A 17360-nucleotide genomic window follows, 5' to 3' on the forward strand; every position below is an offset into this window, starting at 1 on the left:
CTGAAAGTCTAGATAAATGACATCTACTGCATCATCATTATTTACTGTTACTTCAGCAAAAAAATTCAATATGCTGTGGGGGGAAAAACAAAGGTATCTAGACATGTAGTCACCAAGAACTCCGAGAGATAGTTTTGACCAAATAGAGTTCAAAGTTTTCTGTAATACTGGCTGAATAAACATCTTCCTCGGATGATGCTGAGTCCTATATATGTGGCTGCCACACGGGTAACTCATCTTTCTAAATTCATGTTGACTAATCATTATTTTTCCAGACATTTTTCTATTCCCTCCTTTAGTAAGGAATTCTTTTTTTTAAACTGCCAACGTTAAGCTAACTGCTATCATTACCCTTCCAAGCAGTTGCATTTCCGATAGTAACTCGCGGTGGAAAAACATCATTCCTCATCTCACCCCTGGTTATCAATCCAACCACTAATGGAAATACTCCCTGCTGACTTCATGAAAACCCCCTCATACTTGCTTCTTACACATATCAGCATCGATAACTAGAAGTGAATGTTAGTAAGCATGCCAGTTAATGCAAACTAACTGAAGGTGAAATAAGCTACAAACATTTAGGATCTGAATGTTAACCAACAGCCTGAGAACAACCTCTAGCAAATCACTTTGTATTTTCTGTTGTGTGTTTTTTTTTGGCCAATAGTTCTGATACACAAGTCTCAGATTTGAGAGTTGGTCAGAATGATGGTTGAAGTTGGAATTTCCATTTTTCTCAAACTCTTTTAGGAATTCTGGTCATATGTGCAGAACTCAATTTTTGGAAGAGCCACGGGGAAAGGGGTTTTTGTGACAGGCAACATGAGTGACTGATAGAAATTTATACTTTTATGAAAAGGAAACATACCAAACAGCATTCAAAGGTCATAAGTTCATCACAATTCACTTTTCTCATCGTTGAGCAACAGAGCAAAAATGTTTTTCCCTGGGTTGCAGCAAAACGTTACAGATCTGAAATTGTTCTGTCATGATGAGTACCTGTCAGATGTTTAGTTGTACAACTGAAGGGTTTATGGATTAAAAGGTACAATTTTATCAATTCACATATCTCACCTACCTTTTGTGCCACTGCAGAGAATTTCAACACATTCAGCGTTTCGTCATACATAGAAGCACATTGGCTGATGTTAACAATCATGCAAACTTTTCCTCTCCCAGAGAAAAACCCCTGGAAGTAACGAGTTAGCTTGCTTTCCCGAAATGGAACATGGCTGTGGGTCCTGAAAGACATGAGAAAAGGTTTTACAGAAACTTGAATTAATTATTTAACCTTTATTTAGCCAGGCAAGTCAATTGCGAACTAATTCTCATTCACAATAATGACTCAGCCAAGAGGCTAACAATAGAAATTAAACACTAATAATAAATTACAAATTCTTAAAAAGAATCAACAAAGCCACATCCACAGTAATAAACTTAGTTAGGTTCAGCTTTAGTCATACCTCTTTCCAGACACCGACAGCCACAAACTGAAATTAATGACAGCCAACGACTGTACTCAATTTGGAGTGACTCAGCTGATTATGAAGAAATATAAGGTAACATTTTTTTCAAATTGGCCAATGCTTCCCTAACAAGGTTTGATCAATTAACAGAAGCCAGTAGAGTTAGTGTCCTGTGTGCAATGAAAGTTACTCAGAGTACAGGTCACAGTGATGGGTGCCAAAAGGGGTCAGTCACAAATCTAATAGTTTTGGACACAATTTTCAGCATCTATTGTTATTCCATTTTCTCAGTTCTCTTAAGATCTCATTGCCTCTGTAAAAGTGAGGGGTGACTTGTCAATTTGAATTTGTAAACATGAGATAAAGAACAAAGGACAATATAGCACAGGAAACAGGCCCTTCTGCCTTCCAAGTCTGTGCCGCTCATGCTTCCGACTACTCGTTTGTATCCCTCCATTCCCAGTCTGTTCATGTGACTATCCAGATAAGTCTTAAACAATCCCTGGATGTCCGCCTCTACCATCTTGCTTGGCAGTGCATTCCAGGCCCCCACCACCCACTGTGTAAAATACATCCCTCTGACATCTACGTTAAATCTTGCCCCCCTCACCTTGAGCCTGTGACCCCTTGTGTTCGTCACCTCCGACCTGGGAAAAAGTTTCCCACTGTTCACCCAACTATGCCCTTCATAACTTTATACACCTCTATTAGGTCACCCCTTATCCTCCATCTTTCCAGGGAGAACAACCCCAGTTTACCCAATCTCTCCTCATAGTTAAGACCCTCCATACCAGGCAACATCCTGGTAAACCTTTTCTGTACTCTCCAAAGCCTCCACATCCTTCTGGTAGTGTGGCGACCAGAACTGGACACAGTATTCCAAATGTGGCTGAACCAACGTTCTATATAGTTGCAACATCATCCGCCAACTTTTATACTCTATGCCCCATCCTATAAAGGCAAGCATGCCATAAGCCTTCTTCACCACCTTCCCCACCTGCATTCCACCTTCAAGGATCTGTGGACCTGCACACCAGGTCCCTCTGTGCGTCTATACTCCCAATGGCTCTGCCATTTATTGTATACTCCCCCCTACATTAGTTCTACCAAAATGCATCACTTTGCATTTATCTGGATTAAATTCCATCTGCCATTTCTCTGCCCAATTATCTATACCCTGCTGTATTCTCTGACAATGTTCATTGCTATCCGCAAGTCCAGCCATCTTTGTGTCGTCCACAAACTTACTGATCACACCAGTTACACCTTCTTCCAAATCATATATGACAAACAGCAAAGGTCCTAGTACAGAGCCTTGTGGAACACCACTAGTCATAGGCCTCCAGCCAGAAAAAGACCTTTCCACTGCTACCCTCTGTCTTCTATGGCCAACACAGTAAGAAGTCTGACAACACCAGGTTTAAGTCCAACTGGTTGGAATTAACCTTGGTGTTGTCAGACTTCTAACTGTGTTTACCCCAGTCCAATGCTGGCATCTCCACATCATGACTTCTATGGCCAAGCCAGTTCTCTACCCATCTAGCTAGCTGTCCTTTCATCCCATGAGATTTAACCTTTTGCACCGACTTGCCATGAGGGACTTTGTCAAACGCTTTACTAAAATCTCTTCGCTCGTCAATCGTTTTTGTCACCTCCTCAAAAAACTCAACCAAATTTGAGAGACTCGATCTCCCTCTTACAAAACCATGCTGTCTATCGCTATTGAGATTATTCCATTCTAAATGTGCATACATCCTAAGGATCCTCTCCAACAATTTCCCTACCATGGACGTCAAGCTCACCACCCTATAATTATCTGGGTTATCCTAGCTACCTTTCTTAAATAGCAGGACCACATTTGCTATCCTCCAATCCTCTGGGACCTCACCTGTGTCCAGTGAAGAGACAAAGATTTCTGTTAGAGGCCCAGCAATTTCAACTCTCATCTCCCTGAGCAGTCTAAGATAGATGCCACCAGGCCCTGGGGATTTGTCTGTCTTAATGTTCCCTAGAAAACCGAACACTTCCTCCCTTGTAATTGAGATTTTCTCTAACAGGTCAACACATCCCTCAGAGGCTCCCAGCCAATACGTCCCTCTCCTTTGTGAATACTGATGCAAAGTATTCATTTAGGATCTCACCTACTTCCTTGGGCTCTAAGCATAATTCCCCTCCTTTGTCCCCGAGGTGTCCGATTTTTTCCCTGACAACTCTCTTGTTCCTAACATATGAATAAAATGACTTAGGATTCTCCTTAATCCTGCCTGCCAAGGACATTTTTCCTACTTTCTCTGTATTCCTCCAGTGCTCCATCTGTTTTTAGCTGCCTGGACCTAACGTATGCCTCTCTTTTCTCTTTTTATTAATCAGACCCTCAATTTCCCTGGTTATCCACGGCTCTCGAATCCTACTTTTCCTATCCTTTTTTTAAGGACAGGCACATGCCTGTCCTGCAGCCCTATCAACTGCTCCTTAAAAGACTCCCACGTGCCAGATGTGGATTTACCCTCGAACAGCCTCTCCCAATCAACAGCCACCAATTCCTGCCTAATCCAGCTATTGTTAGCCTTTCACCAATTCAGCACCTTACCCATAGGACATCTGGGAGAGGGACGGAGGAGAGAGAAGAGTAAATCAAAAAGGTACTTCTATAATTTTAATCTACTTTAGTGAAAGAACATGAAAACCTTATTCTGCAATCGTGAATGATACAATAATTAGTTACGGGGGTGTGTGGTGGAGGACGAGGGGGGAGAGAGAGAGAGCACGAGAGAAGGGGGAAAAAGAGAGAGAGAGAGAGAGAGAGAGAGAGAGAGAGTCCTCTTACTTTGACATTTGGTTATGCCTCAATGCATTGATACATTTTCCAAGGATCAGCAAAGAAGTGTTAATGTTTCCTGCTTCTTTCAATCTTTCCCCATCATTCTTGGTTTTTGTATTCCGTTCTGATCCCGCAAGATCACAAAGAGACATCCTGTAAATTAAGCAATTGGATTCAGACAAAGAAAACCTAATGGAACCAGAACTAAATAACTTACATTGTGCCTTTTGATAGCATGGTCTAACAGCTGAGGAACTTCCGTTCTGCATTTGAATTTTAGTTCAGTTTTACAATAGAATATTGCAGATGGGCCAAGAGTCTAACACCAAGATTAAAACATTAAAATGGTCTTCAGCAGTTAATGAAGACTCATCAGGTATACAAAGTAGATCCCTACTTATGTCAGTGTTCTGGGTTCAGCATTTTAATCTGCTCAATCACACAGCTTTCATATCAATATTCACAATTAAGCCAAGGGGATTTAATGTTATCAACAATCTCTCCAACTCTGCTTTAAAAATATTCAAAGATTCTGCTTCCACCATTTTTTGAGGAAGAGTGTTCCAAAGAGTCACGACCTTTAAAAGAAAAAAAATCTCAATCTTAAATGGACAACCCCAGTGACACCATGTTCTAGATTCTTCCAAAAAGTGGATATGTCCTCTTCACATTCATCCTGTCAAGACTGCCCAGGTTCTTGTACATATTAATCCCAATGCATTTACATCTTTCCTTATATAAGGAATTAGTGTGCACAATAATCCAGATGTGAACTCACCTGTGTCCTATGATGCTGAACCAACACGCCCCCCCCCCCGCCCCACTTATGTATTTAATTCCCCTTGCAACAAATTATAACATTCTATTGGCTTTCCAAATTTCTTGCTGTCCCTGAATGCTAAACTTGTCTGATTGATGGACAAGGATACCTAGATCTCTCTGTCTACCCTGTATGCTTCTGGATGAACAGGGTACTCTAGCTCTGGCAGCATTACCCTTTCTCTTTGCGAGGGACATGTCTACACTGTGCCCGTACAATCTCACTTTGGAATGACTGACTGATTTGACAGTTTCTCCTTCTAGTAGCTGTATCCGCTCTACTTTCCCCAGTTCACCTCAGCTTTGTAATACTAATTCTCTCCCAATTTAGAACTTTTCCTCCCATTTTATCCTTGTCCTTTTCCATAATGCTAAATCCAACTGTTATGGTCACTATCTCCAAAATGCTCCCCCAGTACTACTTCATCCACTCATCCAGCTTCATTTCCCAAGTATAAATCTTAATTTATTTAAATCTTATTTGGCTTCTTACATACTGGCTAAATTTGTGAGCGCAGTTCAAGAATGTTTTGTCCTTCACACGGTTGGTATTAGAATAAGTGAAGTCTCCAAGCATTACTGTCCAATTGTTTTTGCACTTGGAAATCATTTGCTCTAACTCCTTTCCATTATTTGGGAGTCAATAGTATTCATCGCAATGTGGCTGTCCTTTTTTATTTGAGCTTGTCTTCATATGGCTTCATCTGATACTACTTCTAGTGCATCATCTCCCCTCATAGATGTCATTGATTCTTTAACCAATAATACTACGCCACCATCATTTTCTTTATCCTCCTCTCTATCATGCCTGAAAATGCTACACTCAAGAATGTTGAGCTGCTATTTTTGCCCCTCTGTAAACCAAGTTTCAGCTATGTTGATATCACATTGTCATGTCAATCCATCTCTGCTCATTGGCTTTAATTTGCTACACTCCTAGTATTTGCATATATAGAACATTTTACTTGTGCCAAATTCTTGCGCTGTATACTTTAAGGGTGGGATTCTACAACCTTGCTCATTCTGAAATCGTAAAATCCAAGGTCAGCAGACCTTCTCATTGCCCACCCCTCACCCATTCCAATTCCATTGGCAGGCAGGCTGGTAAAATTCCAGCCTTGCTTCGAGTCTTTCAGAGTGACTTACTAATTTTCCATCACCTGTTTTCTGCTCTGAATTTGCGCTCAGTTTTTCTTCTCCCCATTTGTAAGTTTTTACAAAAGTTATTCCATTGGTCACACTAAATTCTCCCTCAGTGTACCCAAACAGGTGCCGGAGTGTGGCAAGTAAAGGATTTTCACAGTAACTTCATTGCAATACGAATGTAAGCCTACTTGTGATTAATAAAAAACCTTTTACTTTTTTCAAATCAAAAGTCCAGCTGAATTGATCAACACATGTAGTTGTGGTGTTTGAGAAGAAGGTGGGATTGGGGCTGCTGACCACAATAAGGATGTCAGGCAGTCATTGAAAGCTTAAAAAATTATTGAAATTAGTTTGAATGATTTTAGGTAAGTAAATAAATACATCAGAGACATGACCCAAAGATTGAAGTTGAAACAATGGACCTTGGGAGAGAACAGTTAAAATGCAGTCTGCTAATTATAGCATATAAAATGCATTACAGTAAGCTTTGAACCAAATCTATCCAGTGGATTAATTTCAATAAAAATACGATTACAAAATGACAAAGGAAGCTCCTTAGGCATACTACTTACTCAGTGACTCTTGTAACATGAAGTCCACCATTCTTTACATGCAAAATTCTGATGGAAAAAGTGCAATGGCTGTGGAACAAACATTGAGAAATATTCAATTCAGTTCAGTTATTGATTACTCAAAGTGTTGCACTCTAAATTGAAGCAAATTGTTTATTTAGAACTTTACTGTGCAATATTTGCATGAATGATAAATTACCTTCTACTTGACAGATTATTGATTCTTGTGGAAGCAATACTTTGCTGTTTTCTCCCTTGTTTTAGTATTTTATATGCCTCTTCTGCACTGGAAACCTGAATCCACCTTAGATCTAGAAGAGGAGCAAACTTATATTTTTACAGTGCCTACAGCAATATGAAACAAAATATGACAACTGAGCATATTCAAAAATATCAGGGCTGGTGCTAAAAAGCTTAGCCACCAAGGTAGGTTTTAAGGCGTGCCAAAACAGGAAAATGAGATAGAGGGGTTTAGAGACAGAATTTCAGAGCTTACGTCCCAGGCAGCTGAATGCATGGCCATCAACAACGGAGTAACTAAAATAATTGATTCTCAAGAGGACTGAATTAGAGCAGCAAATATCTCAACAGTAGTAAGATTGGAGGAGATTACAAGATCGGAGAGGGCAGACTATGGAGGGAAATCAAGGATGAGAACTTTAACCGGGAAACGGTGTAGGTCAACAAGGTAAAAAGTCTGACAACACCAGGTTTTAGTCCAACCTATTTATTTGATAATATACTCACAAGCTTTCGAGGGGACTGCCTCTTCGTCAGGTGAATGGAGAGTTCTGGCCTCAGACAGAGCATATAAAGCACAGACAGTTTAGAGATTACTGATTAAAATGCGAATCCTTACACCTAACCTGCTGTTCAAGACCTGAAGTGGCTGATAATGTGAGTGGAAGGAGCACTGATCACAGTTTAAAGAGATGTGTATTGTCTCCAGACAGGTTAGGTGTAAGGATTCGCATTTTAATCAGTAATCTCTAAACTGTCTGTGCTTTATATGCTCTGTCTGAGGCCAGAACTCTCCATTCACCTGACGAAGAGGCAGTCCCCTCGAAAGCTTGTGAGTATATTATCAAATAAATAGGTTGGACTAAAACCTGGTGTTGTCAGACTTTTTACTGTGTTTACGCCAGTCCAACGCTGGCATACCCACATCATAGGTCAACAAGCACAGGGAGGAAATGAATTAACTCCATTTAGTACAAGTTAGGACATAAGGTAAATCAAAACCTTGCTGCTTAATTTTGCAGAGAGTACAAAGTGGGAGATCAACAAGAAGTGCATTAGAATTGTAAAGTCTGGAAGTAGCAGGCATGTTGACAGTTTTAGCAGAAGAGCTGGGATAGGTTAGGAGAATAGGAGGCTGGAATTTACAGGGATGAAGTGTCAGCATGCATACGTGGTTGGAAGCTCATCTCAGGGTCAAATAGAACACTGAAGGTGTAAATGGTGTTTTTCAGCCTCAGACCACCACCAAGAAGAAGGATGGACTTTGTGGCAAAGGATTGCTGTTTGGGATAGGGACCAAACATATTGATTTCAGTTTTCCCCAATATTTAGTTGAAAGAAATTTTAGTTCAGCCAGTACTTCATTTCAGAAAAACAGGCTGACAATTGTTAATAATTTCTACAGAGACCAATAATTTTAGAGATTTGCATTCCCAATGACTGACTGCATGATGAGATTAAGTCAAAATTAACTTAAACTGCAACATTGACTAAACGTGAATGCTCTAAACTACAATTAGATGTCACCTTCCCCTTTAACATGGCCAAAAAGGAACCATGTGGCATTTATCCTTTTATATCCCCATTCCGTGGAACAGTTTTTGCAAGAACCAGTCAATGTCACTCGCAGCTTCCAACAGTTCACTTCCTTGTTTCATCAAGTAGTATCATCAGGTAACCATCAAAGAGCAGCTCTCAGCTTTCAGGCTGCCAGCACCAAAACAAGGTTCCACCCTTCCAACCACACCAAGATATATCCTGTGGTTTTCTTAAGATTGCGATAGGATGCTTAAATCAGAAACCATCTTTTCGGAAACATTCTGCACGAATATTCATAGGAAGATATTTCAGCTTTTCCTCAAGCTGATTACACTAATTTGCCATCCATTGCTTCTCCAAAACTTTTTCCTCTCTCTAATCTCAGAGTTAGAAATTTTGCCCATAGTCAGCTGCGGCTGCTCTTTCCTTTGCTCTTCATGTGAGCATTTTTGCATCTTGCTTATTGAACCACTTGACCTGGATCCCATTGGAACCAAACAACCCAGCTACTGATGGACAGAGGTGATGGGACTACCAATGATGATAATTCACTGGCTACTTATATAAGGCTGGAGAAGAGGAAAAAAAAAATCACTGACTGACTTTAAAACATACTGCCCCACAGTGCTAACGTGCTCCAGGCAGCCAAAAGGGATTGGACTTCCCCTCAAAGGAGGCAGGGATTGAGTTTTGCCCCTAACATGCAGAGTGCTGATCACCTCCCCCACACCCCCAATGATATCCCCACCCCTATGACCTTTCCATCCCAAAATCCTTCCAGTCTCTTTCTCAAAGCTTTTTAAAAAATAGCCTTCTCACCGACCTGAAATGGGCAACAGCCTAAAAGCAGCAGGCTATTGGGTACCTTACCCATTCCCCATATTATCAGCACAAGGTGAGCTCAGAGGTTATGAGGTGAGAGAGTTGAGAAACTAGAGAAGTTCTGGGGCAGTAAGGGTTAAAGAATTCCTTTTTAAGACACCAGAAGAACAAAAACTGTTTGTTACTAATCACAGAAAAATACATCTCAAAGAGAGTAAATATATTCCAAGCAAATCCTACACCTTCAGTGCTAATTTTTTTAAGAAAGTAGTTGTTTAATTACCTTTCACGTAGGTGTTGCCTTTTGCATCTTGTGCAAACCGAAGTGCCTTTCTTTTCTGATATTTATATGATACCAGATCAAGTAAATCATAAAGAGTTTCATTGTATATTTCACAAAATGAAACCCAAACAGAAAATCTGATGTTTTCTGCTCCAGTCACAGCAACTTGTTCAGAATGCTTCAATTGTTCAGAAAAATCTCCAAGGCTATCAAATGACTTCAACGAACTTCCTCCTTTAAAACAAAAAAAGGAATCTTAATAGAACATAGAAAAACTACAGCACAAACAGGCCCTTCAGCCCACAAGTTGTGCCGATGATATCCATACTAAGATGATATCCTACGAGGCTTACCTATATCCCTCAATTGTATTAAGTCCCATGTACTCATCCAGAAGTCTCTTGAAAGACCCTAACGAACTTGCCTCCACCACCACTGACAGCAGCCGATTCCACTCACCAATACCCTCAGTGAAAAACTTACCCCTGATATCTCCTCTGTACCTACTCCCCTGCACCCTCTCGTAGCAACCATTCCAGCCCTTGGAAAAAGCCTCTGAGAATCCACCCAACCTATACCTCTCAACATCTTATACACTTCTATCAGGTCCCCTCTCATCCTTCGTCTCTCTAAGGAGAAAAGACCGAGCTCCCTCTACCTATCCTCCAACATCTTTGTAAATCAATCCAAGCAACATCCTTGTAAATCTCCTCTGCACCCTTCCAATGGCTTCCACATCCTTCCTGTAATGAGGCGACTTTTAATAGCCCAATCAGGATTGCATTATTTTAAGACAGCATAGTCTCAAATTGTAAATGGAATCCCTTAATCCACTTGGAGGATTATATAATCATGAATTAAATATTAGTTTTGCATTTAAGAACATAAGAAATAGGAGCAGGAGTAGGCCATCTAGCCCTTCGAGCCTGCCCCGCCATTCAATAAGATCATGGCTGATCTGAAGTGGATCAGTTCTACTTTCCTGCTTTCTCCCCATAACCCTTAATTCCCTTGTCTGTCAAAAACCTATCTACAGTAAAAAGTCTGACAACACCAGGTTTTAGTCCAACCGATTTATTTGATAATAGACTCAAGCTTTCGGGGTTAGTCCCTTCGTCAGGTGAATGACGAAGGGACTAACCCCGAAAGCTTGTGAGCATATTATCAAATAAATCGGTTGGACTAAAACCTGGTGTTGTCAGACTTTTTACTGTGTTTACGCCAGTCCAACGCCGGCATACCCACATCAAAACCTATCTACCCATGACTTAAATATATTTAGTGAGGTAGCCTCCACCACTCCAACGGGCAGAGAATTCCAGAGATTCACCACCCTTTGAGTGAAGAAGTTCCTCCTCAACTCCGTTCTAAACTGCCACCCCCCCCTTATCTTGAGGCTGTGTCCTCTAGTCCTGCTATCCTTTCTAAGCAGGAAGAATCTCTCTACCTCTACCCTATCCATCCCCTTCATTATCTTATACGTCTCTATAAGGTCCCCTCTCATCCTTCTAAACTCCAGCGAGTACAGACCCAGTCTATTTAGTCTCTCTTCATAGTCCAACCCCCTCATCTCCGGTATCAGCCTAGTGAACCTCCTCTGCACTCTCTCCAAGGCCAAAATATCCTTGCGCAAGTACAGCGACTAAAACTGCACACAGTACTCCAGCCGCGGCCTCATCCGTACCCTGTACAGTTGCAGCAAGACCTCCCTGCTTTTATATTCTATCCCCCTCGCTATAAAGGCCAGCATACCATTCACCTTTTTGATCACCTGCTGCACCTGCAGACTGGATTTTTGTGACTCATGCACAAGAACCCCCAGGTCCCTCTGCACCATAGCATGCTGCAGCTTTTCACCCTTTAAATAGTAATCCCTCCTACTATTATTTCTGCCAAAGTATACATTTGAAATGCATATTAACAATTTTAATATAGATCAGTTTAAAGTTAACTAGTACAGACAACTGGGATTATGCTTTTGATATTTGCAATATCTTTGAAAACTTAGACAAATGTAGTCCTTTCTTTAAGTATAAATGACAGATGAAAGTATATTGACTTTCCCTTAAAATGGCTTAATTTCATCCCTAGGTGATAATTGCATTTTTTTTAGTTGCATTATTAAACTATATTGAATGACAGATTAGCTATTATTCAATCAAACTAAAACTGAAATTCTTATCATTTCTTACATTAATAGTAAAGATCTGCTGATTATGTGAACTAAAAGGACAGGAATTGGCAGTTCTAGCATTCAATTAGATAATGTTTGAGATGTATGTCAAACCCATTTACTTGCTCTTGATCAATTTCACAAGACGCCCTGACCCAACAAATATTCATATCTCGCTGGTTGTGAAAATTTCTATTGATTCCACATTCAAAGCTGTTTGGGGCACCAAATTCCTGATTTCCCCTATTATTACATAATGTAAAGAAAGCCTTCTTATTTCAAACTTAAATAGCCTTACTCCAATTTTATGATATTCCTGTCAAATAAAATATCTTCTTTATGTACCCTATCAAGTTGCAACCTTTGCAACTTGTCCTCAAATTTACGGTGCTGAATTGGGCTGCTTCCATAATGCCAGTATAATACTGGTGAATCTGCTGTCTCTTCGTCAAGGCCGGGATATCCTTCCTGAGTCCATTTCCCAAAACTCGATACGCTACTCCATATTATATTTCGGTCTCATTGAGGGTATCACTTACTCAACGTATTTTAATCCTCTCAAAATAAAGATTATATTAGCTTTCAGTTATCTTTTGTACTTGTGCACTAGTTTCATTTTTTTCGGCGGAGTACCTTCTATCCTCCAATCCCTTGTCTGTTGCTGTTAAATAAATATTCCTGATTTTGTTTTTCTTTGAAGTCCATAGAATCCCTACAGTGCAGAAGGAGGCCATTTGGCTCATTGCATCTGCACCAATTCAAGACCAGAAATTCAGAAAATATTCAGCAGGAAAGCGACATCTGTGCAGAGCTTGAGTTAACATTGAGTTGATAACGCTTGATTTCTGTTTTTATTTCATACATCCAGGATTTGGAATGATTCGACATTCAAATTCTTACTTTGTATATGGTGTTTTTGTTAAATTGAAAGCCTAATTATAATTTGGAGTAATAGCCATTTGAATTCCAAAAGTGCAGAACTACATCAACTTACAATTGAAAAATCCTATAACCGAGAGATGTAATTAGCAACAAATCAACATACTAATACTAACAAAAGCACTGAAAGCTGCTCCCTTGTATTTACAAGTCTTTAACTTACTGAAAGTGTAGGATAGTTTTCAAGACCAGACCGCACTGATTCACAATCTCGAATTATGTCCCGCTGTACTAATGAAACAATGAATTGTTTCTATATGTTCTAAATTCACTTGTTCAACTTACCTTCTGAAGTATCTAGTGAACTATGCTGACCGTTCTCGTTGCAGTGATCACTCTAAGGGGGGAAAATTGCAATGTAAAGCTTTATTATAAAATTTATTAAATTTTGCTTCAATCCAAAAACAACCCTTTACAATGACATTGGTTATATAGGGTCACTTAGAAAAGGCACAACATTTTATAGCAGACTTGGGACAAATAAACTCCCTTGTAGCCCACAGCTTATAGTAATAACTAGGATATTCCTCTTGTCCAGTTTCAAATTTTGCTTAATTATGTTGCATTCTACCTTCGCTAAAAAAAAGCACACACAGTCAACTAATTAGAGGCAAGCATGCATTCGCAGCAAACAAAGTTGAATTACCCTGTAAACAGAGACAAAAACTACAGCAGAGGCCCTGACATTACAGGGAAACAGGGTGTCCTCTGGAGCAGGAAGCTCCCACCTTCCTTCCAATGTCAAATTTCCGCTAGATGGAGTCAGGTTTAAATAGGTTAAATGACCTGCCTCGCCAAGACAGGCTGCTTATAGACACCTTGCTACCAACCAACAATTTGCACCAGCAATGGGTTGGGAATGTGTACCTAATTTTTATTAGGAGGTTGAACTCCATCCATTGTGGGGTTAATCATCAAAGCTAGTCTCCAAATAAATTATTTGCAGAACACACTCAAATTCGTTTCCTGTCATTCATAGTGCCATTTCCAGATCTAATCAATGGGGAATTACTGAATCACATCCATTTAGATGGGATTTGTGATGCCGCTGCTACTTCTCTCAGTGCCAGGGTAGGGCAAGGAGGCCAGTCTCAGCAGGAGTGGGATTCTAACTCCATGCTGTTAGCAACAATCTAACCCAGACAGGCCACCCAGTTAATAAGTTCCCCTCAGATCCACAGTTGCTTTGGTAACATGCACTTCTACATGCATGTTATAGCCTGAAGTTATGGCAGTGACAGCAGAAGTTCCAATTTCTTTCCATCAAACAGCTGAGCAAGAAGCACTCCCACTCTTATAGTTGGAAGGATTTACAACACTGGCTGTGTTATGAACACACCTTTCTTGGCTATCATGTACTGCAGTGGAACATGAACGCAGAGCTTCTGGCTCAAACACAGGAATGCTACCACTGGGCCACAAAAAAAAAACTTTCCTTGAAGTCATTATATACAGGCTAATCACAATTATGTTTATTTAATTGCATAGGGATATTGAAGCTCCAAAAAAGTTCTCTCAAAGTACAGTATTACAATATCTTAGTTGCTGTCCCAACTTATTCCTAGTAAAGCACTTTATCTGCCTCTTCAGGATTAAATACCTGTTTCTGATAGAGATAAGAAGAAATTTATAAATATGGACAGTAAGTAAATAATGATACAATTTTAAAGAGGGTGCAGGAGCAGACAAACCTGGGACGATATCTGTACAAAGCATTGAAAGTGGCAGAGCAGGTTGAGAAACAGCAGTTAATAAAGAACAAGAAGATTCCAAGTACAAAAGTAAGGAAGTCATCATGAACTATATAACACCATATTTTCGGAAAGATGTGAAGGCATTAGAGGTGGTGCAGAAAGATTCAAGAGAATGGTGCCAGGGATGAGGAACTTCAATTACAGTTGGTGGTGGTGGTTGGGGGATGGAAAGCAGCTTGTGGGAGATGGAGCGACAATCATGCAAGTTGGAGAATAGGGAGAAACTGATCAGATTGGTGGTCTCTTAAGGAAGGCATATGGGACACTTGCCAGTGTTGGAATTGAACCCATGGTATTTGTGCTATTCCACATCACTAACCAGCTGTTCAGCCAACTGAGCTAAACTGTCCTTTTAGAATTAAGAAGCAGAGTTCCGACTAATTTAAGGTGAATAACAAAAACAAAAATCAATGGCAACATAAGGAAAAAAACATTTATGCATGAGAAGTCATTAGGATTTCGAATGTCTGCTTAATCATGTGGTGGGGGCAGATTCAATCATGGCTTTCATAGAATCTATAGTATTAGAGGCCATTTGGCCCATTGAGCCTGCACTGACAATCCCACCCAGGTCCTATCCCCGTATTTATCCTCCTAATTCCCCGGACACTAAGGGACAATTTAGCATGGTCAATCCACCTAACCTGCACATCTTTGGACTGTGGGAGGAAACCCATACAGAAAGTGAAGAATATGCAAACTCCACACAGACAGTCATCCAAAGCCATCTTCTGATGCTTCAGAGGAAACTTAGATAATTATCAAAATATGAAAATAATTGCAGGGCTTTAGGAAAAATGGCAGACGGATGGAATTGGTGCATTGCTCTTGCAGACAGTGGTCACAGACATGATCAGTCAAGTAGCTAGCTACCTTTTGTACTGTAACTGTTCTACGATTTTACTACAATTTTATGACTTTTAATCAGAAAGTTAACCACAATTATCTTAAAAAGCTGATGGGCAATCATTTGGCCTAATTTGTTAAAAGTCAAAGCCAATAATTATTCCAGCTCAATTACAAAAATGTTTATTCATACACATTTTAAATAAGATAAACATAACAGGTTCAATGTTAAATTCACTTGCTTACCTCTTTAAACAGATGAAGTACTGATTTTTTAATAGCCTCCTCCTCTTTCACTTGCATTTCTGTCAATCTACTAAAGTCTGTGCATCTCTGTGGCTTAATGTTCATGTTTTTATAAATCTTTCCTTCAATACTCTTAAAAAGAAGACTCAGTGAACGTGGCAAGATACCCATATCATTGTCTGGCCCTACAACAAAGCAGAATAATTAAAGTGCATCAAGTTTAAAGGAAAGAAATTCTAAATATTTTCTACAAAATTACACTTCAATAAAAATAAACAAACCTTGAAATGTGTATGTTTTTCCTGCATTGGTGACACCATAAGTAAAAACCAAACAATTCTGTCCATTCAAAACATCTTTAATAAGCGGTTTTACTGCTCCAAATACTTCAATTTGTTTGTCTTCGGGCCCATAAACCTAACAGTAGAAATAACAGATTTTAAAAATAGGCTTATTTAACAAATAAATCACACAAAGCAGTCACCTGGCAGTGAAACAATTAGTATGAGAATTGTAAATGTCAGTCAAAGAAGAATAGTAATTTTTCAGAGTGATAGCAGAGCAGATCAGTTGCTGAAATGTTTTGATGTCGAACAGAGGGGAAAGACATTGGGAATTTGAAAATGGCGCAGCAAGGAGTTATTTGGGAGCTGAAGGGGGGGTTATTCCAGAGGAAGATACAGAGCAAATCAAAAATGCTAAGAGGGAAAGTGGGTAGATAACTTCAAAGAAACACCACAATAACAGCTTCGCCAAGCATCAAATGAACACAAAGGATAAAGGGTGTAGCGCACATAGGAAGGCTGTTAGGAATGCAAAGAGAATCCAGCTATAATCTTAAGACTGATTCGTTTATAAATTAGGAATTTAAAGTTAAAAGCAGACATCAGCAGGGGCCATTTCTTAGGCTGGCCTTCAGGACCTCCACGAGTCTTCGGCACTAAGATTTCCAGCGTTATCGGCGTGGAGCTAATTTCAATATTAAAATGAATATTTGCATGTTAGCAGGCCCGTTAATGTCTCCACCCCATCCCCACCAGGTTCCCTCAGATTTAATCCTACTGCCCAGTAACTGGGAACAGGTGGCCTGACTCCACTGGAAGGAAGAAGGGCAATTGAGGCCGCCCCCATCCGAACAAGTTGAGGGTAAGGGGATTGTGCTTTGCAGTGCCAGTCTGGCGCCACCCAAGGGGCAAACTGGCACTGCCCAAGGCAGTGCAACCCACTGCCACTCCACACTGGGGTCTCTATCCTCTTCCTTCCCTCTGCCAATCGGGGCTGACCTTTGATCAGGAGGCCCACTCAGCGTTATGCTACCAGCCTCTCAGCACGAGTGCTCAGCTGGCTTCGCTTGGATTCAGCGGATTCACTTCAGCATCTCTCAAGCTAAAAAGGTACACTTCTGTAAAGCAGGAAAGTGGGAGGATCATTTCAGATCAGTCATGAGGTTATTGAATGTAGCAGACTTAATGGGACGAATGGCCTACTTCTACATATACATCTTATGATCTTATGGGATAAGCATCTCTCCCTGTAACTGAGATAGAGGCATCCTTGTGGATTCAGTCACATTCTATACAGGAATTCAAAGTATATATGACTTAAAAAACAAATGTTGGGGCCTCTGTAATATTAGTAAGACTTAAAACCTGGAATCTCCATATGAAACAAGATTATACTTATCTATTTCCAGA

The 17360-nt window shown here is 40.1% G+C and overlaps 1 protein-coding gene across 1 annotated transcript in view; it reads right to left on the reverse strand.

Annotated features, from left to right (window-relative positions):
* Positions 1-17360, reverse strand: part of LOC145354338 (kinesin-like protein KIF20B) — a 94343-nt gene that overhangs the window by 64854 nt on the left and 12129 nt on the right. The window contains exons 5-12 of the mRNA XM_080205513.1: positions 15948-16083; positions 15667-15851; positions 13106-13157; positions 9709-9942; positions 7024-7135; positions 6825-6893; positions 4294-4440; positions 1079-1241 (exon numbers count right to left, since the gene is read on the reverse strand). Of these exons, the coding sequence (XP_080061639.1) occupies positions 1079-1241; positions 4294-4440; positions 6825-6893; positions 7024-7135; positions 9709-9942; positions 13106-13157; positions 15667-15851; positions 15948-16083 (1098 nt within the window). The remainder of the gene's footprint in view (positions 1-1078; positions 1242-4293; positions 4441-6824; positions 6894-7023; positions 7136-9708; positions 9943-13105; positions 13158-15666; positions 15852-15947; positions 16084-17360) is intronic.

The sequence above is a fragment of the Carcharhinus amblyrhynchos genome, chromosome 17 (genome assembly GCF_965287045.1).
Source record: "Carcharhinus amblyrhynchos chromosome 17, sCarAmb.v2.hapA, whole genome shotgun sequence".
NCBI classification, from domain to species: domain Eukaryota; kingdom Metazoa; phylum Chordata; class Chondrichthyes; order Carcharhiniformes; family Carcharhinidae; genus Carcharhinus; species Carcharhinus amblyrhynchos.